The 24,880-nt window shown below is 35.6% G+C and overlaps 1 protein-coding gene across 1 annotated transcript; it reads right to left on the bottom strand.

The window, feature by feature from the left end:
• Window positions 1-22: 22 nt before the first annotated feature.
• Window positions 23-24,869, bottom strand: RAD17 (RAD17 checkpoint clamp loader component). Its single transcript, XM_016213912.2, has 18 exons — window positions 24,789-24,869; window positions 24,447-24,489; window positions 23,292-23,395; window positions 21,563-21,820; window positions 21,096-21,179; window positions 19,053-19,209; window positions 16,866-17,002; window positions 16,333-16,385; window positions 16,123-16,248; window positions 15,964-16,033; window positions 14,135-14,246; window positions 12,205-12,390; window positions 10,705-10,790; window positions 10,425-10,571; window positions 9,012-9,161; window positions 7,298-7,418; window positions 2,626-2,683; window positions 23-767 (listed from the first exon to the last, which is right to left on the bottom strand). The coding sequence occupies exons 3-18, from the start codon at window positions 23,331-23,333 to the stop codon at window positions 506-508; spliced, it is 2,049 nt and encodes a 682-aa protein (XP_016069398.2). The 5' UTR covers window positions 23,334-23,395; window positions 24,447-24,489; window positions 24,789-24,869; the 3' UTR covers window positions 23-505.
• Between the last annotated feature and the right edge of the window lie 11 nt (window positions 24,870-24,880).

Raw genomic sequence — 24,880 nt, 5'->3', positions numbered from 1 at the left:
ATTAAGATAGGAGAAACAAAAAGAAATTCAATATTTTAATTTTGGTATAAATTATGTAATACTTTCCAAAAAGTATCCAAAACATTCCACTGTACAACATATAAAAAGGTATCCGAGAAGTTAGAGACCATAGAGAAACTATGATTAAGGCACAAAGTTTATTTACACTCACAACTGCATACTAAACTTTTATAATTCATATTTACAACCCCATAAACTTGTTGTATTGAGTTATTCCTTCACATTTTGTGGTATTTGGCATGATGTTCAAACACACTTCACACACTGGCCTCTTCTCTCAACACCACTCACAAGACTAAATAAATACTAGAGGAAAATTAGGATATCTTTGAAGGCTTTTCTATTTACTTCAAGAGTCAGTTTCTTGTGCTGAAATACTACAAAAGTGGAGACTTACACTGCAATTCACTTGAAAGTGTACTGTCTCTGTTCAAGCACCACTGAATGAGGCTGCGCGAGGCGGCCGGCAGCAGCGCCCGCCGCCCTACGCCCCGTCGCTCTCATAGTCTTCTATGGTCAGGTCCTCGTCGTCCGCGCCGCCCGGGGCCAAGGGCTGCGGCTGGCTGGCGGGCAGGTCACTCCCGCTGCTCTGACTCAGGGGGAGCGGCCAGCCCGCAGGTTCCGCGCTGAGAGTGGGTTCGCCCAGAGCTTCCTCTGTGGGCTGTGCTGCATTCAGCGGGGCTCCATCGCCGCTTTCTGGGTCTATCAGTCCAAGCTCCCTGTCAGTCAGGGCTTCCATGTTTAACCTGCCAGGTTGATAATGGAGGCATTAAGAATAACCAGAGGAGAGTCCTTTAAATTGTACTGGACTCTGAAGATTATGAAGCCATCTCCTGTAGCTTCCATTTACCTTCACCCTGCTCACTATTTAGCCAGGCCCTTTAGCTTATTTAACAATATAAACAAAAGTACAAGGTAAATGACAAACTGAATAAACTGTTTCAACTTATGGTACAAATGAGTTGAACAATCTCTTTAGTAAAGAGTCCTTATAAACTAAAAACAAAAAATAGAGAAGATGGGCATAAAACATGAACAACTTATAGAAAAAATACCAATGGTAACTAAATAAATTGTTCAAAATGGGAATTAAAATAATAAGCTACTAGCCCTGGCCAGGTAGCTCAGTTGGTTAGAGAGTTGTCCCAATACATCAACGTTGTGGGTTTGATCCCAGGTCAGGGCACATACAAGAAGCAACCAATGAATGTGTAAGTAAGTGGAACAAATCAGTGTTTCTCTCTCTCCCCCTTCCTCTCTCTCTCTAAAGTAAAAAAATATATATGTAAAAAAGCTACTATTCTTATCTTGTAAACTGGCAAAGTTCCTTTAAAATAATAAAACCCACTGGTAGCGAGAGTTAGGAGAAAAGAACATGGTGATACCCTGTAAAAGGGCATACGACTGTCACCATATTCTTGGAAGCAATCTGGCAGCATAGAGCAAAGGCCTCAGAAAGATGTATATTTGATGATTCAGCCATTTCATTTCTAGGCATCCATCCTATGTAAATAGTATTTGATATACATGATGATTCAGCTATAAGAAAGGCTGTGGTAAAAGTAGGAAGAGTAAGCTAAATGTACAGAAATAAGGTGCAGGTTGAATTATAGGAAACTATGCAGCTATTAAAATATTAAATACTAAGCTAAATATTATTTAATATTATTACCACGAATCAAAGATAATGTTAACTGTGGTCACCATAAATGAAAGATAACAGTACTGATCATTGTTATAAGTAGCACTGACAAATCCTGCCTCCCAAGTCAGATCAAGAAGTTGAACCAATAACAGTGATCAGCCCCTTTTAATCTTTTTAATTGCCTGGGTACAGCTGTGACCAGGTGGCTCAGTTGGTTGGAGTGTCATCTCGTACACTAAAAGGTTGTGGGTTCGATTCCCAGTCAGGGCACATACCTAGGTTTCAGATTCAATCAACAGTGAGGGTGTGTATGGGAGGCAACCAATCGATGTTTCCCTCTTTCCCCCTCTCCCTTCCTCTCTCTCTAAAATCAAAATATCCTTGGGTGAGGATTAAATAAATAAATAAATGCCTGAGCGCATAACCTGACCTTACAAATAAGCTAAGTAGAAATGAAATACAGGTATTGTGTTAATCACTGATAGTAGCTCAGAAACAATTTTGCAGGAAGATGAATGGTATAGATATAGGTTTATCTCCCTATAGCATCTATATTTTCTCACTTGTCTGAATTCTCTATGATAAGGAAACAAAAGAGTGCTTTTGAGGTAGTTCTTGGTCACTGCAGGCTTCAAACACAGGCAAGAAAGTCTCTTGACAGGAAAACTGAAAAGGGGCTTCCAAATATGCAGGAATCTGTTCAACTTGATGATTTTAAAGATTCCTCTGCCTTTGTGCTTCTATCTAGTCTGATATTCCACTGTAAACTGGTGAAAATATGCTTCTATATGTAATAAAATGATGGGTCTACAATGAAATCACATGATCTTTCATCACTGGGCCCAATATGGATATCTTGGATTTTACAGATAACATTTATTGATTGTATACTGAAAAAAATAGATAACATAATTAAGATTTCAGTAATAGCTCTTTGAAAACTGAAGTGATCAGCTTACCTTCCAAAGTGTCGCTTCAGAGGAAGTCTTCCAATATCTTGGATAAAAGAAATTTGAGCTGAAACAGACATTTTTAAAAAGCTTTAAGCAGATATATTTAAAGAAGATATATAAATGGCCAATAAACACATGAAAAGATGCTCAAAATCATTAATCATTAGGAAAATGTAAATCAAAGCAACGAGATAACATTTCATATTGCTTAAGATGACTTTTATTAAAAAACAGAACACAAAAAGGTTTGGCAAGAATGTAGAGAAACTGGAACCCTTTTGCAACTGCTGCTGGGAATGTAAAACGGTGTGGTTAATATGGCAAATGGTAAGGCAGTTCCTCAAAAAATTAAAAATGGAATTACTGTATCATCTCACAATTCCACTTCTGGGTACATATCAAAAGAACTGAAAGTTGGATCTTAAAGAGTTACCTGTATACCCATATTCACAGCAGCACTATTCACAATAGCCAAAGGGTAGAAGCAATCTAAGTGTCCAGATGAATGGATAAACAAAATGTGGTCTATACATACAATATTATTTGGCCTTAAAAAGAAAATTCTGACACCTGCTATACATGAAAACTTTGATAATATGCTAAATGAAATAAACCAATCACAAACAAAACAAAACAAAAATTGTATGATTCTACTTATGTGAAGTACCTACATTAAATTCATAGAGCCCTAGCCAGTTTGCTCACTGGTTAGAGTGTCGGCCTGCAGACTGAAGGGTCCCGGGTTCCATTCAGGCCAAGGGCACGTACCTCAGTTGCAGGCTAGATCCCCGGCCCTGGTCGGGGCACATGCAGGAGGCAACCAATTGATGTGTCTCTCTCACACTGATAATTCCCCCCCTCCCCCCGCAAAGCAATGGAAAAAATATCCTCGGGTGAGGATTTAAAAATTCATAGGAGGCAGCTGGTACTGGCAGGGTGGAGGGTAGTTAGTGTTTAATGTGTATAATTTTGATTTTTCAAGATGACAAATTCTGGAGATTGGCTGCACAATAAGGTGAATGTGCTTAACACTACTAAACTGTACACTTAAAAATGGTTTAAGATGGTAAATTTTAATGTTATGAGGAAACATTTATTCGAGAAAATCTAACAAGAGTCTGAAGCATCTGAGCCATGACCTACTTCTTTCCTTCCCTTCCTCAGCTTTAGGGAGACTTCACTGCAGCTTGGCGCAGCCAAGAACATAGGGCTCCCTCCTGGTGAGTGTGGCTAGCCAAGTGTCCCCTTCTCCACCCGGCCTCCGTCCAGGACGGGAGCTCTACTCCAGAGGCACAGCAGGTGGAGAGTACTCATTCATAGGGCAGAGGGTCGACACAGGAGGCCAAGCCAAGAAAATCAGAGGCTACCTGCAGCTGAACACCCACCAGAATAGTGGCTCAGGGATTTTGCCAAGGGGGAAAGAGGCATTCCATACAAAGGAAGAGCTCTGAAGTTCTACCCAAAGGAACTGACTTTATTTAAAACAGAGCGTGGGGAAGCTCAAGCTTAAGGGACATCTTAAAATCAATGCCTCCTCTTAATTAAGAGCAATAAGCTAAACATAAAGCCAGCTACTTCCTCTGAAAGAACCAGAGAAAGAGGCAGCAAAGAGGAGCGCTCCTGGGGGTCAGAACAAACCTCAGGCCAGCCTCAAAGTCTACACCTGCCCAAATTTAATTCAATCAGACTGAAATAATTTATGCCCCTGGCACTCTTAAAAACAATAAACCAATCAGCTAGTAATTAGTGGAGCGTAATCGGTTGGTCTGATGTTAAACAAGGCAGACAGTTTAAGAAATAAAGCAAGGAGATGCCCGGCTGGCCGTGGCTCAGCGGTTGACCTAGGATCCAGGCGATCAGGGGTTCGATTCCCGGTCAGGGCACATGCCCGGTTGCAGGCTTGATCAATGACTCTCTCATCATTGATGTTTCTCTCTCTCTCCCCCCGTCTCCTTTCCTCTCTCTGAAATTTAAATAAAGATATATACATTAAAAAAAAAAAGAAATAAAGCAAGGAGAAATAAAATCAAAGAGATCCCTGCTAAAATCACTGCCATCACAAGGTGACTGTGGGCATACCCCAGGCTAAGCTCTGTGAGGAGTGACAAATGCTTCATACTGTAGGGAGAAACCGAATTCATTAAGATAGTTTAGCCTAGTCACTAAACAAAGGAATAAGCCCCAGAGGGTGGAAGGAAATCAGTATCCGGAATTGCTACAATGTATTACCTAAAATGTCCAATTTTTAACAAAACATTAGGAGACTATGGAAAGAAAGAAGAAAGTGTGACCCATACACAGGAAAAGGATAGGCAACAGAAACTGAGAGGGCCCAGAATTAAATTTAATAGAAGAAACTTCAAAGGAGCCATTACAAATATGTTCAAAGAACAAAAGGAAACCATGCTTAAAGAAGCAAAGGGACCGGGGAGGTAGACAAGGCATGGGGGGATAAATGGTAATGGAAAGAGACTTGACTTGGGGTGGTGAACACAAAATACAATATACAGATGATGTGTTATAGAATTGTACAACTGAAATCAATGTAATTTAATTAACCAATGTCACCCTAATAAAGTCAAGAAAAAGGGAGCTGTAATGACAATGCTGCATCAAATACAGAATATCAGTAAAGAGAGAGAAATTATAGAAAAAAACAAGTGGTTATTGAAACGTCCAATAACCAAAATTTAAAATTCACTAGAGGGGCTCAATAGATTTGAACTAGCACAAGGAAGACTAGCACAAGAAAGAGTTAACTTGAACACAGACTGACAAATTGTGCAACTGAAGAGAAAGAAAACTGCATGAAGAAAAATAAAGCTATCAGAGGAACATGGGATACCTGTAAACATTCCAACAAACACTAATAGAGAAGAACTAGAAGAGAGAGAGACAGAGAGACACACAGATGTGAGAGAGAAACATCGATCAGTTGCCTTCCCACAGGCCCCAACCAGGGATTGAATCTGAAACCTGGGTATGTGCCCTGACTGGTAATCGAACCCCCCATGTTTTGGTGTGTGGGATGACATTCCAAACAACTGAGCCACAGTAGCCAGGGCACAAACCCTATCTTTAAAATTTCTGAGTTATGTGGTACATTATTACTATTTTAAATATTATACACCAATGATAACTAAATAAATTGTTCAACCTGATTTATAATTTTTAAAATGGAAATTAAAATAATAAGCCACTCGCCCGGCTGGCATAGCTCAGCAGTTGAGCATCGATCTATGATCCAGGAGATCAAGGTTCCATTTCCGGTTAGGGCACGTACCCAGGTTTCAGGCTCCATCCCCAATGGGGGTGTGCAGGAGGCAGCTGATCAGTGACTCTCATTGATCTTTTTCTCTCTCTCTCCCTCTCCCTTCTCTCTGAAATTAATAAAGATACATTGTAAAAAGAAAAATAATAAGCTATTATCCCTGGCTGGATAGCTCAGTTGGTTAGAGCATTGTCCCAATACACCAATGTTGTAGGTTTGATCCTGGGTCAGGGCACATACTTCAAGAAGCAACCAATGAATGTGTAAGTGGAACAACAAATCTGTGTTTCTCTCTTCTCTCCCTTCTTCTCTCTCTCTAAAATTAAAAAAAAAACCCAAAAAACAAACTACTATTCTCATCTTTTAAACCGGCAAAGATCTTTTAAAATAATAAAACTCAGTGGTGTCAAGAGTTAGGAGAAAAGAACATGCTGATACAATATAAAAGAGCATACATTCTCTGTTTTACCCAGATCAACCCCACAGACATGTGACAGTATTGTTAATGAAATGTGGCCCTTAAAATACACAGTAAAAAAGAGAAACAAATGATGAAAAAATTGGTAAAGTTCATAAAAAGGCAAACCTCAGACAAACTGTGAGTGTGCATTGCCATAGGCATACTATTTTTTTTAGCATTTTTTATAATTTTAAAACTTGGAAAGACAATGTAAACATATTATTAATGGACATTGTTTATAATATTGAAATCAAAGAAAATACCTATCAATAAGGTTAAATAAAATTATAAATTTTGAAAAAATATGAATAAGACTTGAATATACTTGATAACATTGCTGCTTTATGAACTGAATGTCTGTGTTACCTCAAATTCATGTATTGAAATCCTAACCCCCAATGTGATGGTTTTAGGAGTGGAGTCTTGTGAGGTAATTAAGTCACTGGGGTGGAGCCCTCCTAAATGGGATTAGTATCCTTATAAAGAGGGTCTCAGAGCGAGCTTTCTTGCTCTGCTCTCCACCACGTGAGAATACGAAAAAGATGATCATCTGAAAACTAGGAAGCAGGCCCTCATCAGACAATGGACTTGCTGGCACCTTGACTTTAGACTAATTTATAAAATAGGAAATGCTATCCATGATTAAGTGCCATAGCAAATTAAAGCTTATATCTAATATTTGTATATGCACAGAAAAAAGTCTAGAGAATTTATACCAATCTGTCAAAAGGAATTATCTGTGGTTACAGAGGAATTGCAATTTTTACTTTATATGCTTCTGTATTATTGATTTCTTTCTTTTTTAACCAAAAAGCATATATTAATTCTGGATCAAAAAAGAAAAAGAAAAAACGTAGTCTCACTAGTGTATAGTAATGAGTTGACCTACAAAATGATAATGTTATAAAACACTACTTCCTGGGGAAAATAAAAACCCATGTTATTACCTTGGTTTCTCATTGGAATGGTTAGCAAAGCAAGGTACGGCAACAGCTGAGTTTGCAGGCATAAAGCTGGTAAGCAGAAGTCAGAAAAAAGTGCTTTTGCTGCCAGGCAATTTTCCCGATACTGTATGGAAGAAAAAAGATGAAATGAAAAATAAAATTAAAAATATGGATACGGTATTCTTAGACACACTAAATTTATCGTATCACAAAAGTGTGTAGGCTTATATACTACAAATATGCTTTTAAGAGTTTATCTAATTAACCCTTTATAACTATCCTAGCATTATCTAATAAAGCATTTTACCTACACAACTATTTCACATTTGACATAACAGCAATAAGAATTTTTTTAAAAACAATATTTAAGGTAGAATGAAAAAAAACCACACTTAAAAAACCAAAAGAATTGTTTATGAGCATACATACATCACAAATTTTGCAAGGACACTATTTCTCAATGAAAAAACTTATTTTTTCTTTTTTATTATCCTCACCCAAGGGTATATTTTTTTATTGATTTCAGAAAGAGAAGAAGGGGGGGAGAGAGAGAGAGAAACATCGATCAGTTGCCCCCCCATGTGCCCCAACTGGGGATCGAACCTGCAAATCTGCAACCCAGATATGTGCCCTGACTGGGAATAACCCACAACTTTTTGGTGTAGGGGTCAATGCTCCAATCAGCTGAGCCACCCTGCCAAGGTGGAACTTTTCTTCAGTTAACACAGGTGAAATGTTAGGCTGGTAAAGAGAGAAGCACAATCTTGCTTTCAAGGAGCTTAGAGTCTTGGAAAGATAATTCCAAGATAATTATATGTAACTATAATTCATATGTAACTATAATGCAAAATTAATATATGTGCTCTAAGAGCAAAGCAAATGAATAAGTGATAAAGTCATAAAGTTCTTCAAAGACATCTGTTGAGATTTCTCAGGTTATGAATGACGGGCTCATATTTAGCCATATGATTTTAAAACTGGAAGACATCTTAGGGATCGCCTAGTTCAGGAGTCACAGATTAAGATGCTACAGGAGCCAGGAAGGTCCTACAAATCAGAGCAGCTGGGCTCAGTGGTGCCTACCACTCCCGTCTTCAAGGGGCCAATTCTATTCAGCTTCAGCAGATTGCTGCCCAGTAGAAATATGGGCCAGTGTTGCCTTACTTTCCCTTTTCCCCCCCCAGGAGATTCCAGAGATTTTGAAGCCATAAATCCATGTCTGAATTTGAATTAATATACTAATTTTTAAAGATGGACAATCCATTTAAAATATCTATGAGTTATATTCAACTTGTGGGCCACCTGACTTTTACCTTTAATTCAATCCTCTTCATTTACAGCTGGGGAAACAAGTACACACACATAGTTTTTAGGTGAAATAATTTGTCTAGGTGGTTAGAGGCAAAGCCACAGTTTATTTTCAATTAAGACTAAAATATAACTGTAACTATATTTTGAGTCCAATAATAGTCAACTAACAAAATAGGTATGGGCTTTCAAATTTTGAGTTTTTCCCCCTAAAAAATAACTAAGCACTTAAGATTGTCCTTTTATGTTCTGTCATAATGTAAAGAAAACTGTGGGCCTTAGCAAGTATTTCTTACTAAGAATGAAATACCATTTTTCCTTCTTAACTTAAAAAGCACCCCCAGCCTTACTGACATGTAATTCACATGCCATGAAATTCACCTATGCAAAGTGTACAATACTTTTTTACCTTTTTATTTATTAAAAACCACTGGGGCTTGTGCAGCGGTCGAAAACCTGATCCTCCTGCTTGGCAACGAGCAAATCCTCGGGCTTTGTTGGAATGTATCACACCTCTTGTAGCTACTGATGTACTGTAGTCCCTGAGTAAAGACCGTGTCTAAAAAAGAAGACAAGACATGAAATGAAGAAAATAAGAGATGGACTAGATATTTTATAAAATAATACTATTGGTACTACTAACACCAAAAAAAAGACTAACCATATTTAGTTACTATATGTTCACTTTTTTTAACATCACTGCAGACCTAGAAATAATATGCTAAAAGATTATTTAAAGCAAATCCAACTAAGAAATAACAATCAAATGCTATGTGTAAACTGACTGAATCGTGGATGAGAGTGGGGAAAAAACAAGTTTAAATACATTTCTGAAACAACTGGGGAAATCAAAATAAGGACAGTATGTTAATGTTAATTTTCTTAGGTGTGATGCTATTGTGTTTGTAATACAGTAATGTTGTTATGCATGATTAAGTATTAAGTGGTATGATGTTTGCAATTACTTTTGAATTATTCAGCCAAACACAAGTCTGTAAATACATAAAGATTAAACAAACTTGACAAAATGTGAAAAACTGGTGAACAAAAGTTAAAGGTATACAGATACTCATTCAATTTGTCTATAGGTTGGAAAATTTCAAAATAAAAAAAACAGTATAAAAAAAGTAAGCAAATACAACTGCTGAATACTGAAACTCTAAATATGACATACCATATCAAAAAGTTTTTATTGTATCTTTCCTAGTTTTAATTATTAATGCTATTTCAACATTTATAACAGAGAAATGTTAACATCAAAACAGTGTTAACCAATAGAACTTTCTATGATAGAAATGTTTTGTATATGGGCTGTTCAATATAGTAGCTATTAGCTACATGTAACTAGCAAATGCTGGCAATGTGGCTAGTGTGACTAAAAAAAACTGAATTTTAATTAGCTACATGTAGCTACTGGCTACTATATTGGTCAGAGTATTGTTAAAATGTTAAGAAAAAAATACAAATTTTGTAGTGAATAATTTCAAGTTTGTTAAAAAAAACAAACATTTAAAAACTAGCAGAAAGTACAGAAAGAGGTACAGTGATTTTCCTTCTATCCACTTTTCAATGATTATCAAAATTTCTGAGCATATATTAATTTTAAAATCAGAAAACAACTTTAGAAAAAATTAGTGTTATTTTATCACCAGAAAATTCAAGTTAACTGCTGAAGCTTCATTACAAACACTGAGTTAGGTGAATTAATTTTCTTACAGTTTTTGTTACAGAAAATCACATCAAATATTAAGAATAAAAGTAAATTTTTTTTCTCAATTCTGAGGAAATAAAAAACAAAAACATTTAAGTTGAACCGTCTTACATTCCAGTCACCACTGATGATATCTGCAAAACTCAGAAATTCACTGGCTCTTGCAAGATCATCTACTTCCATGAAGAAATCAACGTAGTTCTGGTGAAGATATAAATTAAATAGCTCTCCTGGCATGTGTGACATTTCTACTACTTCCTATAATTAAAAACAAAAAGTACAGATACATAATGTTGGTAAAAATGCAGTGGTCAAATGTATATGCCCACAAATGTAAATCATGCATGTCTTGTAAGCGGTACTTAGTGTTATTAAAGACTTCACACTTTACCTCAGGATGAACAAGCAGTGTATCCCGCTCGTACTCTGATAAATGGGAGGGCAATCGAGGTGAGTCTAACTCTATTACAGATGCTCCTGTAAAAAATTTCAGGATTAAAAACATCACCTTCATAATCATATAGCACCTCTCACTTGAAGGCTTTTCAATACTTTAGGCACATAATTCCAAAAATACAAAGTGAGCTGTTAAAAATAAAAAACAAAATAACTGGAAGCTTATGTGAGTTGCCTCACTATTAAGAAAAATTTAGCATTCTGATACCTAGATAATGGAATTTCTAAAATTAAAATATTCCACTTCTTAAGTCACTCCACATCTCACCTTTCCAGCTCTGAGTTCTTTCTTCTTTCGATTCTTGTCTCAATATAGAGGCCTTTTCTGATTTATTTACTATGTAGGCAGAGGCTGCTCTTTGCAGAACAGGAAACTTAATCCCTAATATAAGGGGTTGTGAAAGGATGTTGAGGAGGAAAAGAAAGGTGCAAAGAAAGAATCCGTGGAATGGTTACCGAGCTTCAGAGGTCGGAGGAGCCAGACAGGAGTGTCCTCAGTTCCACCTCAGTGATACCTGTTTCATTTTCCTCAGGTGGCACGAAGGTTTCCATTTAGAAATCCCAATTTTCGACAAGGAAGATAGATGGGAAGCAGGTATAAGAGGCATTCATGGAGTTTTATAGGAAAAGAACAGCCGTAGTTTGAAACAACTGGGTTTTTGGCAACCAGAAAACAGCCTCAGATAGTAACGGGCATAAAAGGATGAACTTCAGTGAAGTCTGTTCAGACTGTTTGTGACTCACTGATGCAGCTATTTTACAAGAGAGTTGAAAAACTATCTTAGGTAATACTGAGGATAATGCAGCCGCATAAGACTTTTTTTTGTTGTTCATCATGATGATTTATTTTTTGTTATATAAAACTATTCTAAACTACAGCAATGATTTTCCTTCAAAAATCAGTATAAATTGTTTTATTCATAAAAATCACATCAGATCGATAAAAAAAGAAATCTCAGTTTTCTTCCTTCAGGATTGTAAGACTGAAAACTGATATTTTCCACATGAAGAGAAATTTTGATTTTTATTGAAAGGAGAAACAATTTGGGAGCTTAGAGATGGGTGATGGTGTGAAGGGGCTGAGGGGAAGCAGTCATTAAAGACAAGAGGAGAAAGGAAGAACATCTCCATGTCACCCCAATTCAATAAAGTGTTATTTAAAAAAAAAGAAAGCAAGCAAGAACATCTCCAGTTGGGGACGGAGCAGCCAGTGAAGAGACTAGAGAAATGTAAGAGAATCCAAAGAAACCTGAAGCTACCAAGCACCTAGATAAATATATTTTCCTGCTTAGGCCTTGCCAAACAGTATCTGACCTAGCCCTAGTTCTTTCCTACAACAGAACCAAGTACATGGCTTTTAAAATTTTTTGGCATTTTATTTCAGCTGTAAGACTAATATCTAACAATTTTTTAAAAATGTATAAGGTTTTCTTACTTTTGCAATACAGTATTTTCCCCAAAGCTCTGAAGAGAAAGAGAGAAACATCTTTTCCACCAATAGCTTGGACTTCTTGATTCTCAAAAACCTTGTCTGTTTTTTTCCTTCGTCTTGATTTTGACAGCGCAGCATCTGATTTTAATGAAGACATTCCTTTTTTCCTTGGGCACAAGTTGTTCCTTCCTAAATAATATACACCCAAGTGACGGCATTTAAAATAAAATTAAGTGTGAAAGCTAAAGCTGAACACTTCAAATGCAGTTACACTAAGTGTCCTAATTAAATATGTTCTAATAAACAATCATTATAAAGAATGTGAACTCAGAGTCGTCCTCTTTGAGTTACTGAACTATTAAAACAGATTAAATGTCATCTAAAAGTATTTCATGACACAGATTTCACATTTTCACATGTCCAAATGACACAGTCTGTATATGGTCATACCCATATCACCCTGATTTCTCAGTGTTTCGTGCAAGGTGCTCTTCTTGATGCATGATATGTGTTAACTAATTTAATCCTCATAAAAACTCTATTAGGAGAGACCTATTATTACACAGGTGAAAGAAATGAGTTATAAAGAAGTAACTGGCTCAAGGTCATCATTTAGTAGGTTATTTGAATCCAGGCAGCCTGGTTCTGCAATCCATGCGTAACAACTACTCTTTATTACCTCTCTCCTGATTTGGGCAGTCTCCCAAGTTATAAATATGCTTGTGTTCAAATTTCATTGGTAAATCTACTGTTTAAAACTCAGAATATATCACTTAATAAAAGCAGCCTGAAATAGCAGAAAGAACATAGGATCTGGGTTAGAATACTAGTATCATCTATTTCATTAGGCTGACCTGAGAATTAAATAAAAAACCATAGAATTTTTTCTTATTCAGTTCCTGACCCACTCAAAAAATTTTACTTTCTTCCCTTTACAATGTCTGAGCTCAAAGCAATAACATTAAAAATGGTAGTTAGGACCTCAAAGTGGCCCACTTCAGCCTTCCTAACCCTTAATTCCAGTAGTGAACCTAAAGACCTTTACATTTCTACAGAAATAAGAATTCTGTTTTCAGTTGTGTTAGGCTGCCTATTTCTCTACACTTACTTTGAAAAATAAAGATAAAAGCCTGATGAACATGTTACATTTATGAGCAGAAACTAGTATTTCAGGTGGATTTTGAGACCTCCAAAGATGGTTTTTAATATTCTAAAGTCAATTTCTCAATGTTAAGCATCAACTAGGTCACTTGTTAAATGTTTTCTGATGAAGACTGTGTGCAGCAAACTATGAATATTATAGTAAAAACGAAACTCATTGCCATTGGTGGGGCTATCTCTTTAATATAATATGGCTGTGCACCCCTTTTACGTATCACTAAGGGGAAATTTATTAAACATATCATATATAAATTATTATGAAATAAGTTCAAAACTAAATCTACATAAGCACATTATTAAATTCATTAACAGCTGGCCATTTATTGAGTCCTCAGTATGTATCAAGCACTGGAGTAAACACAAGTAATTAATTCACTTATTCTTCACAAAACTTGAGACAGGTTCTTATATAAAAGCTGAGAAAACAGAGAAAGATTTAGTCACTTGTAAGATTAAGTCATTGCTAAGTGGGAGAGTGGGGGTTTTCACCCAGGAAGTGAAATTAACTGTGAAAGGTGAAGCAGCAAAGCACATAAATGAATCAGGTTTTGTCTCAGATGTACAGATACATACGATGGCATATTCACGGAGCTGTGCATGCATGTGTACACATACAATTTTATGACACTGTCTCAATAAAAAAATAGTAAGTGAAGATTAGTAATGTACCAATTATAAGTTAAAATAGGTTTAGTCTGATTTCATTTCATGAACAATAAAAGAGAACTTAGTCACCTATATAATGCTGTAAGAATGTATCTTCCATAGTTACCTTGTGAAGAAGAAAACTGGAGGCTGTTTATTGCACTTCTGATATCACCAGAACATCCTTGACAGAGCAACTCTAGAGAACTTTTATCAGGGAAAGTAATATTTCCTCCATTCTAAAATGAGAAAATTAAAAAAAATTTTTTTTTTAAAGTATGTGTTTATTGATTTCAGAGAGAAGAAGGAAGAGAGGCAGAAACATCAGTGATGAGAGAAAATCATCAGTGGGCTGTTTCCTGCACACCCCCTACTGGGGATTGAGCCCCCAACCCTGGCATGTGCCCTGACCGGGAATTGAACCATGATGTCTTGGTTCATGGGGCAATGCTCAACCACTGAGCCATACTGCCTGGGCTCTTCATCATGCCTATGAATTTCTCTTTCATATTAACTTCATTTTTATTGTGAATTCACTGAATTTAAAAATTATTTTGAGAATTCTTTTGAAAAATTCTAGATATGGATTACTTTCCAAAAAGGAAATGTAATTGAAATCATGATTTGAAAAAAAAAAGAAAAGAAAGAAGTTATGATCCTTGGAGAAAGTACCATTAATGTTAATTACTATGAACATGTAAATGTGGCTGAAATGTGTGGTCAGCAGTTCTTTCCACACTTTATATACTTAGTGATATCAGAAAAGACTAAAGACCTTTTTTCCTATAAAAACAGAGAAACATCTATTTAAACTTAAAAAAAACAAAAAGAACTTCAGCTACTCAGCACTCTTTCTTATTACAATAATCCCCCCCTCATCCGAGGTTTCATTTTCCATGGTTACAGTTACCCACAACTGCAATCTGAAAATATTAAATGGAAAATTCCAGAAATAAACACTTCACAAGTTTTAAATTGTATGCGATTCTAATTAGCGTGATAAAGTCTTGAACCACTGCTCCATTCTGCCCAAGATGTGAATCATCCCTTTGTCCAGCACGTCCACATTGTACAGCCACCCGCCTGTTACTTAGTGGCCATCTTGGTTTTCAGATTGACTCTCACAGTATCACAGTGCTTGTGTTCAATTAACCCTTATTTTATTATTATAACTGTTCTATTTTATTATTAGCTATTGCTGTTAATCTCTTACTGTGCCTAATTCATAAGTTAAACTTTATCACAGATATGTATGTACGGGGAAAAAATTCACCTAGGATGTTAACAGTCCTTCTTATTATAATTAAGCTACAGAATGTAAGAGATTAAAGTCTCCTTTAGATCTTCCTATACTATCATTATCATCCTTGGAATAACATTTGATTTTATAAAAAGTTTGTTGTTCTTCCTGTGACAGTTATAACATTCTTGTCGGTCAACTATTTAAGACAGAGCACATTAACTACATAACAAAGAAGGGATAATCTCTCTTTTTTACTAGTATAGTACAACTTGCTAAAGTAAATGCTATTTGCAATTTAACGACTTAGTCTTAAAATAAAAAGTTCTAAGTTAAGGTGATAAAATAGTATATTATTTTTATTATTTCTTAATGTTTGATAAATAAAATTTAAGTCTCTCTCTATATATGTATTTTTAATATATCTTTATTGATTTGGGGAGAGACAGAGAGAGAAACATCAATGATGAGAGAGTCACTGATCCGCTGCCTAGCCTGCAACGCAGGCATGTGCCCTGACTGGGAATCGAACCCTGATATTCTGGATCCTAGGTCTACATTCAACCTCTGAGCCACGCCCGGCCGGGCAATAAAATGTTTTAATTCTAAAAACTGGTATGTGTCTCCAACTCTTCAAGTTTACATAATATTACTTAAGTTTGGTTTTGTATAATTACAATGTAAGATTCAAATTAATTAGTTCTTAAGAAACTTACCTTATTGGCTTCTATTGTCACTATTCGATTAAGAAATTTCATCATAATTGTTGGTGCCACAGGGTTGAAACTGTAAGTTTTATACAACAAGAAAATGGTTGAATGAGTAATTTAAAATACAACGTGTATGTGAACATATTAAGCATATTTAATTCTTACCTAATGTTTGATATAGCACACTCTTCTTGAATTTCTTTGGGAAACAGTAACCTCTGACTATTATCTCCACTGGGACTGTCAGAGATTATAAACACTAGAGGACATCGACCAATCTGTACATATTTCCTAAAATAACAAAACACAGCAATATTGAAATTTAAGCCACTTGCCGTTTAATTTGGAATTTTAGAAAACTTCACTGAAACTCACCTTAGAACTTCATGTAAAGTATGAGAATCTCGATAAAACTGGTTAGGTAAATCCTATTGAAAATACATAATAAATACTTGTTCAGTTTTATTCCCTTGTAAATTTATTTTCAGACTTATAATTATCACGACAGGAAAAATTGGTATCTATTTAATGTATCACAGCCATAACTTTCATGGAAGGGAAATATGAAATAGCTGATATCCTCAACAGTAATATATATCAATGGGAAACCCAATTTTCACATTAAATTTCTTAGGGCCACTACTAGTTATAGTATGTTCACTAAGACGTCATTTTTCAAATATTAATTTTGCTTTTCTACACTTAAGCTGTTAAAATTTTAAAGTCCATTAACCTATAGCTACTCTATTTAAGTTTACTAAATAGGTTAAGTTTCTGCTATCATTAAGCCTTACGTTATATTTTACCACTATTAATACTATGAAGAGAGTTAATGTCACTATCACATAAGATATATCTTGCAATTGTTTACTCTGTAGTTACTGCAGGATTTCAAAAGTTGTACTCACTTCAACCAGAATTATCTTCTTATCAGTTCTCAGATCATCTCCAAGCATTTGTAGCTTGTTATATTTTGTTGCTCTTAGTAGAAACTCTTTAAAAACTGTTATCTGAGACTGGTAGGGAAACATATGGAAGCTTGATTCTGTAAGGAAACATATTTAACAACATATATACATCAATATTACACATATGTACATAATTAATGTACAAATACATTAATGAGTACATTTACATATGTAAGAAGAGCTCACAATAGACTGTTTTCTAATTAGGGAAAACAGTTCATATTTAAAGACAGGATTTTATTTTATTTTTTATATTTTTAAAATATATCTTTATTGATTTCAGAGAGAAGGGAGAGGGAGAGAGAGAAAAAGATAGAAACATCAATGATGAGAGAGTCATTGATTGGCCGCCTTCTGCATATCCCCTGCTGGGGATTGAGCCCACAACCTGGTCATGTGCCCTGACCGGGAATCGAACTGGGATCTCCTGTATCATAGGTCGATGCCCAACTGCTGAGCCATGCCCAGCTGGACAAAACAGTCCATATTTAAAATAGGATATTCATTTCAAAAGATAAGAGTCAGTTATGGTGATTAGCAGAACACAGGAAAGCAAGAACATGTGTCACACTTATACCAAATTAAGGATGTTGAGTTATGTTACTAATGTATGCAACTTTAACACTCTCTGCCAAAATAAACTTAATTCCCTATAACTTAAAACGTGTATACATGTATATAAAATAGTTTATTATGTACAGTTAATTCCACTGTTTTGGCTGCCATAAAATCATTTAAAATAAATAAATAAAAAAGATAAGAGTCAGCCCAGCCGGTGTGGCTCAGTTGGTTGAGTGACATCCTACAGAACAGAAGGTAGCTGGTTCGATTCCAGGTTGGGGCACATGCCCAGATTTTGGGCTCCATCCCAGTAGCGGGTGTGCAGGAGGCAGCCAACGGATATTTCTATCTCTCTCCCTCTCCTTTCCTCTCTCTGAAATTAAAAAAAAAAAAAAAAAAGAAAAAACTTAAAAAAAGGCAAGAGTCATCATGAACACCAGGAATTTTGCACACCAGTGAATGTACTATGGAGTCAACTGACTTCAGAACACAGTTGTCATTCTATACAATTAGTAAAAATACGACTTTGCCTACACAATGAAGATTCTTCAAGTGAGTTTGTGACTATAAATAAATTATTTTCAACAATAAAGGTTTAACAACAGAAGTAGAATGACTGACTGATTAGTGAACTTGGGAATAAGGGAAGGCATGTTTCATATAAAAGACTTTATAAAGACTTGCTAGATTTTCAGAAGTAATATTCCCGTTTAAAAAGCAGTAAAAATTTTAGGGATACTAGCAACATAAGGGTGTGTATACTAAGCATATAGTATGCACAGAGCATATTCACAGAGAAGAGATTTTGAGGAATATATTCCACATTAAAATTGTCCTACAAAACCTCTTTCACTTCAAAGTGGCCTAGGAGATTTGACTACCTCTAGTTTAGTTATAGTAGCAAGAAGAAAAACTATGACAGTTAAATATTGTGGAGTATGTAAGCATACATGTGAAGTTATGTACCACATCTTTAAATTGGTATTATTATTTTTGGATACTTGTCTTAAGGCCTTCCCAATTCCAAACAGTCTTTGACTCATGCTTTGATTTTATTTGATTCTCACAGGTCTGATCTAAGTTCTCTCCTCTAGTTTGGAGACAAGTTCCTTTAATATATCTTAAAGCTTGATTTACATAGAAACAAAAAGATTTCATTTACACTGCCTAATTCCTAGCCAAGCCTGAAAAAAAGTACATAAATAACACTAAGAGATTAGCTTGTTACTTAACAAAACAGTAAGACTTAATCCTCAAAGAATCCCATTTTTCTCTACTGGAGACACCATTTTTTCCTTCTCGTGAAATTACTTCTCTCCGAAAACTGAGAAGTATGGGAGACAATGCAGTCATATAGTTTCATTTGATTCCAACTCTGACCTTGGAAAGCAGTTGGTAGTGGCAGATGCCAACCTACTATAGCAGAGGCAATATACATCTTTCTCTCAAAAACAAATATCAAAAAGGACCTTAAGAATCTTAAGGATATGGATAGGAGTTTGTTTCAAATGTCTGTTAAGCACAGACTTTTCCCAGTATTTCCATTACCTTCATAGCAAAACTTACCATGATTAAATATCTCCTTGAAATCATCTTTTTGGAAGTCTGGTAAAACTGGATTAATCCACTCTTGTACTTGAATGCTATGTTCCTTTGATAGTATTTTTACAGTTGTTGTTTTTCCACATCCAGGAGGTCCTGTTATTAATAAAATAGATCCACCCTAAAACCAAATACAAACATTAAGAATCAAAATCATTGGAATGCTAGATTGTTAAAATTTTCTTTCTAAATATTAATTACTTCTATAAATATTTACTGAATGTCTAGTATAAGCAGACTACATTTCATAATAATGCTAGCTGGAACAAACCAGCTTTAACTAAAATAAGATAATTTTATTTACTGAACTTTAAGGGTAGCTTCCGGTAATTCTTCAATTTTTGCATTATGCCCCTCCCAAGGACTACTTAGTAGCCAAATTAAAACAACTAAACTTTAGCTAGATTAAGGAGGTAATGTCTGAAACAAACATTTTTAGAGGTTACCTGAACTCACAAAATTCAATCTTAATACAGAACTCTTTGTATTACATGCTTTCTATTATACAAGTACAACATTCTAATAGGAAAACCTCAGTTTATGTATCAGATTCTTTAGGACTCTAAAGAGACTAGAGATTGAAGGTCCCAGTAATATTCCCTTACACAGTAAATCTGATTAAAAAAAAATCATTCCCTTTAATTTTGAACTTTGAGATGAAGCAGTTAATGTTTCAGTTGCCTCCAATGGTAACAGGTCCTCTTTTGAATCACGGTCTTTCTGTCTGGCTTTCAGATCTAACCCTTTGGTTTAGTGTTAAAATAACACACATAAGGATAGAAAATGGATACTAAAGTACTTAGGTGAAAGACTGCTGAGGAACTGGACACTTACATGTTGCCAGAGTATCTCCCCATAGATCACGTGACAGTTGCAAGGGAAAATTACTTTACAATGAAGATTATTTTTTCAATCCTCATCCAAGGACATGTTTTTATTGATTTTAGAAAGAGGAAGGGAAAGGGAGAGAGAGAGGAAGATCGATATGAGAGAGAAACATACACCTGATCAGTTGCCTCTCTTAAACCCCAGCCCCACAACCTGGGTATGTGCCCTGACCAGACACCAAATCTGTGACCTTTCAGTGTACGGAACAATGCTCCAACAGAGTGACACCAGCCAAGGCTACAATGAAGATTTTTGACTATCACCTCCGTAATCTAGTGATCAAACTTAACATCAAAAACAGCAGAACCAGACATATTTTCTGATAGGATACAATATAAAATACATACCAAGACTTATAAAGTATTCTTGCAAAACTGTTTGAGTCCATGTATTAATTTACTATTCTATTTTTATGTTTGAAGAATCTCAAAATTAGAAGAGCTTAAAAGAGAGAGAGCCGAGCCGGTGTGGCTCAGTGGTTGAACACTGATCCATGCACCAGGAGGTCCCAGTTCAATTTCCACTCAGGGCACAAGCTAGAGTTGCTGGCTCGATCCCCAGCAAGGGGCGAGCAGGGGGCAGCAGATAAATGACTCTCACCGCTGATGTTTCTCTCTCCCCCCCGCCTTCCTTCCTCTGAAATCAGTTTAAATATATATACACACACACACACACACACACACACACACACACACACAAAAAAGAGAATATTCTAGCTTAGGGGGCTGAGAGTAATTGTGGTATTAGGAAGTGAAACAAAAAAACAGAATAAATGAATGATGACTGTTTCAGGCTATATTTAGTACAAAAACTAAGATGTAATTTGCCTGCTTGCTTCAGTGTGAGATACCTTATGTGCTAAATATACTAGCACCTGAACTGGTTTACTGTGCTTTATGCTGATGACAGGACATAGGAGGAAAAAAGAGCTGTAAGTACATGGGAAAACTCAAAGTGTCAGAATCTTTTAGTGAAGCCAGAAGTAATAAGATCAGAAAGCTTTCCATGGCTAGTGATCTGGATCTATTTGAATAAGTCAGCATAAAAGTTTAACTTCTTTCAACCACCCATAAGACAAAAATTTGTGTGTTATTTAAAATATATTTTTAAATTAATTACCTGTTTTGATTGCCTTTCTAAGACTTCAGCTTTTAACCATGTTTCAACTTCTTCAATTTTCTTTTTGTGCACAGCAAGTTCATGCTAAAAATTTCAAGTTTAAAATAAAACATTTTAACTCAAGGATTTCTGGTACATCAGCACAGATTAATCTAAACTAAACATTTTAAAACTAGCAAACAATAATAGCAATAAAAAAGGTTGATTACACTTAATTTTTTCTGTCATAAACAGATCATAAACAAATCAATTCTATTTTGGGGTTAAATTTAATCTAAGCAAATAAGCAATGATACTACTTCAGAATAACTTGAGAAAAATCTGAGCCTTGGGATATTAAAAAAACTGGAAATTATTGTTTTTTCCCCCTCTTTCATTTAGATAGAAAGATTTTTATGAGTAATAATCTGAAAATGCATATCCCTCTCCTTCCTGAAATAAAATTATGTTTGCATGCTATTTAGTACCTGAGTTTCTGGTTTGTATTTATCCACCCATGGTTCATTTTCAGATAGATATTCTTTTGAATTTTCTAGACCATATATCTGTTCTGAAGAAGACAGGGTCGCTCTTTTTCTCGTTGGAAATCTACTACTTTCTAATGTGGAAGACACGTTTTTTCCTCTATGACTTGAGTTATTTACACTTAATGATGTGGTAGTAATAGTGGAGATGCTTGTATTCTCTGAAAAATCATCAAATGATGGGTCTACCCAATCTGTTACCTGGAAAAAAAACACATGTAAATACTGTTACATTTTTTTACATCTATTTCCTATATAATTGAACTACTCTGTAAAAAAAAAATTTGTATATTTGTAACATTAAAAAAAATCTCACAAATTAGTTCTTTAAATAAAACTGATTTCGCATGTATTAGTTAATTTTGTACTTTACAATAAATGCAAATGCATACTTGTTTACTTGACCATGGTAATGATGAATACCATATAAAGGAATACAGAACACAAACTTAATTCTTTTTATTAATGAAATCTGCCCAGGATAAAAAGTAGGCTGATTCTTTCAAAATTCATTTGTAGGCCCTAGTTGGTTATGCTCAGTAGTTAGAGCATCAGCCTGCAGACTGAAGGGTCTTAGGTTCGATTCCGGCCAAGGACGTGTACCTTGGCTACAGGCTCTACCCCAGCCCTGGTCGGGGAACGTTTGGGAGGCAACCAATGGATGTGTCTCTCTGACATCGATGTTTCCCCCTCTCCCCCTTCCACACTCTCTCTGAAAAGCAATGCAAAATATATTCTTGGGTGAGGATTAAAAAATAATAAATAAATAAAACTCATTTGTAGGATTGAAACCTAAATACTTAAATTACCTATCCAAAAAAAGCAAGTCATAATAGAGAAATAAAATATTACTTTAACCATGTACAAAGTGAGAAGAGTAATATTTCTGCCTTAACCAAGTTAATACATTACATTTCATACACCAAAATAATCCCTATATTTCTAAGAATTTGTGAAGATACATAGTCTAAAATATATACTATCAGTAGTGGATAAAGACATGAAAACCACTTGGAAAAAATTTCAGTCCTAGCTACTGATTTTCTCCTCTTCAAAAGACTGTCACTACAATTTTGGACACTTTCCTCTATTTTTAAGATTACATAAAAAAAATTATCTATTATAGTAATCCTTTTGATAGCAATTCTGATCTATATGTTACACATTTTATGGTTTTATTTCTCCTTTACTCAAAAAAAGAGAAAGAGCAAAGTTACATAATTTACTTAAGATCAAAGATAAATCATATCAACCACTAGGAAAATAGCTATTTTGCATGTGAGTATGATATATTGTCTGACCTTCATCTACTCTACCTCCTAACTTTGTGGAGAACTAGTTCACTGAACCATATGATTTCTAAGAGGCAGGGCCTGTTGTTAAGCTTTAACACCAACTACAACTCATATTTTTCTTTTCTTCTACTGCTCTTTCATTCTAGTGTGTTCAGCCTTTTCTTTGTAACTGGGATTATAAATGATTTTTCAAAATTAAGGTTGTACTTTCAGTGTAGTTGTTTCACAACTTATTATTAGACTTTTTGATCCCTAATTACAGCAGCGACTACTGGGCACCATTATATTGAGAGCAGTAATAAATCATTAAGAACATGTACAAAAATGTATTTCTTTTTGGGCAATTATTATTATATGGCCATTTTAGTGTATCATACCTTTGTGGAAGATACCTTTCGTCTAAGAAAAGCTTTTGACATTATAAACTTTAATAGTTCCCATCCGTAGTGTACAACCTGTAGTACATTAAAGTATAATTCACCTAGGAAGAAAAAGAATAAAATTTCTCAATCAAGAAAAACTGTAATAATAGTAATTAATATATATGATATAATCAGCAGTATGATAAAGTTAAAGCTCAAGACCAGTGGAAGAGAACATAGTAAGCATAAGTGAAGCAAGTATCAAAACGCTAAAATTAATTTTAATTTTAATGACTATAACCTGTGTCAAATAATTTATTTATGGTGTTGTAAGTGAAAAATATTTTGCCCTGGCCAGGAAGCTCAGTCGGTTACAGCGTGAAGATAGCTAAGGTTGAAGGTTCCATTGCTGTCAGGGCACATACAAGAATCAAACTAAGTGGAACAAGAAGTAGATATTTCTCTCTCTCTCTTCCTCTCTTTCTAAAAAAAATCAATTAAAAAAAATGTAAAGTATTTCATATGAACTCAATAATGAGAGAAAATAGAAAAGCCACATATTTGTGTACCTACTTTCTGTCATTAAGAAAAATTAGGCAATTTTATTTGTGCAGTTTTTATATGGAAAATTAAAATGTCCCTCATTTTAAATTACAGTTGCAGTTTTTCATTGCCAAAATTAAAAAAACACACAACTCCACCATCTAATGAATTCAAACTTATCACTCACTTTGGACAAAAACTTTAAATCTTATTGTAGATTTTTCCTGTAACTGTATTCCTTATTTTAACATATTAGGAAATTTTTTGACAGCACTGTTTTCTGACGTTCATAATTCTTCAATGTTTATACAGACTAGTAAATTCACCAATTTTAAGTTAGCCAGAAGGAAAGTTTTTTTAAAGGGCTATAAACTTATAAATTGGAAGGTATATTGGACTTTTATAGTTTGGAGGCACACGTGTAAATACTCCCACACACTAGAAAACAAATCATACACATACAAATCGTTTGCGATTAGAAAGGTTTTTGCTTTGGAGTTTCAAAGAGATACGTAGGTGGGGGAAAAACCACCTATTTGAGTAAATATACTTGGCAGGTCAAATACAGTCAGCGTCCTGTTAACGGTCAGGGCGCTAGTGTTCTTTGAAAACAAGACTGACAATTACCTCCTTTAAAGAGCAGGTAACTGTCCCTGGTGAAGCCACGTTCCTGAAATGAGACGTCAGAGGTAGAAGAGACTTTCTGAGAATATGTCTAGCAGACCCACCACCACCCTACATACTGCTCAGAAAGTCGTGCAACATACGGCTGCTGCTCATCAGCGAAGAACCGAGATAGGCTCCCCTGCTCCGGCTCTAGGCCAGAGGTCTGCACCCCCACCCCTCTCGTCCGCAAATGGGATGGGCAGGTCCGGAGGAGGAGCGACGGGCGCCCGGGAAGGCCTGAAGGCAGACACGGACTCGCGTTACTAGGACACACATACACAGCTGCAGCCGCGGCCGCCTTACTTGCGGGGAGCTGCATGACCTCGTGGGCGGAGAGGAGCAGAGGAGCGCCGGCTCCGCTCCAGGTGGAAGGGCAGCCACCCGGCCCTACCAGG

This window comes from Miniopterus natalensis, chromosome 3 (genome assembly GCF_054644295.1).
Source record: "Miniopterus natalensis isolate mMinNat1 chromosome 3, mMinNat1.hap1, whole genome shotgun sequence".
NCBI lineage: Eukaryota > Metazoa > Chordata > Mammalia > Chiroptera > Miniopteridae > Miniopterus > Miniopterus natalensis.
Note: the sequence above shows the minus strand (reverse complement) of the source record. Positions and strands in the feature narration are given on the sequence as shown.

Excerpts from the sequence above, each read along its gene's own strand:
- RAD17 (XM_016213912.2), bottom strand. The coding sequence starts at position 23,333 with ATGTCAAAAGCTTTTCTTAGACGAAAGGTATCTTCCACAAAG. Across the intron at positions 19,210-21,095 it reads TAGAAAGGCAATCAAAACAG|GGTGGATCTATTTTATTAAT; the intron begins GTAATTAATTTA and ends ATTTGGTTTTAG. Across the intron at positions 9,162-10,424 it reads TCATCAGTGGTGACTGGAAT|ACACGGTCTTTACTCAGGGA; the intron begins GTAAGACGGTTC and ends CTTCTTTTTTAG.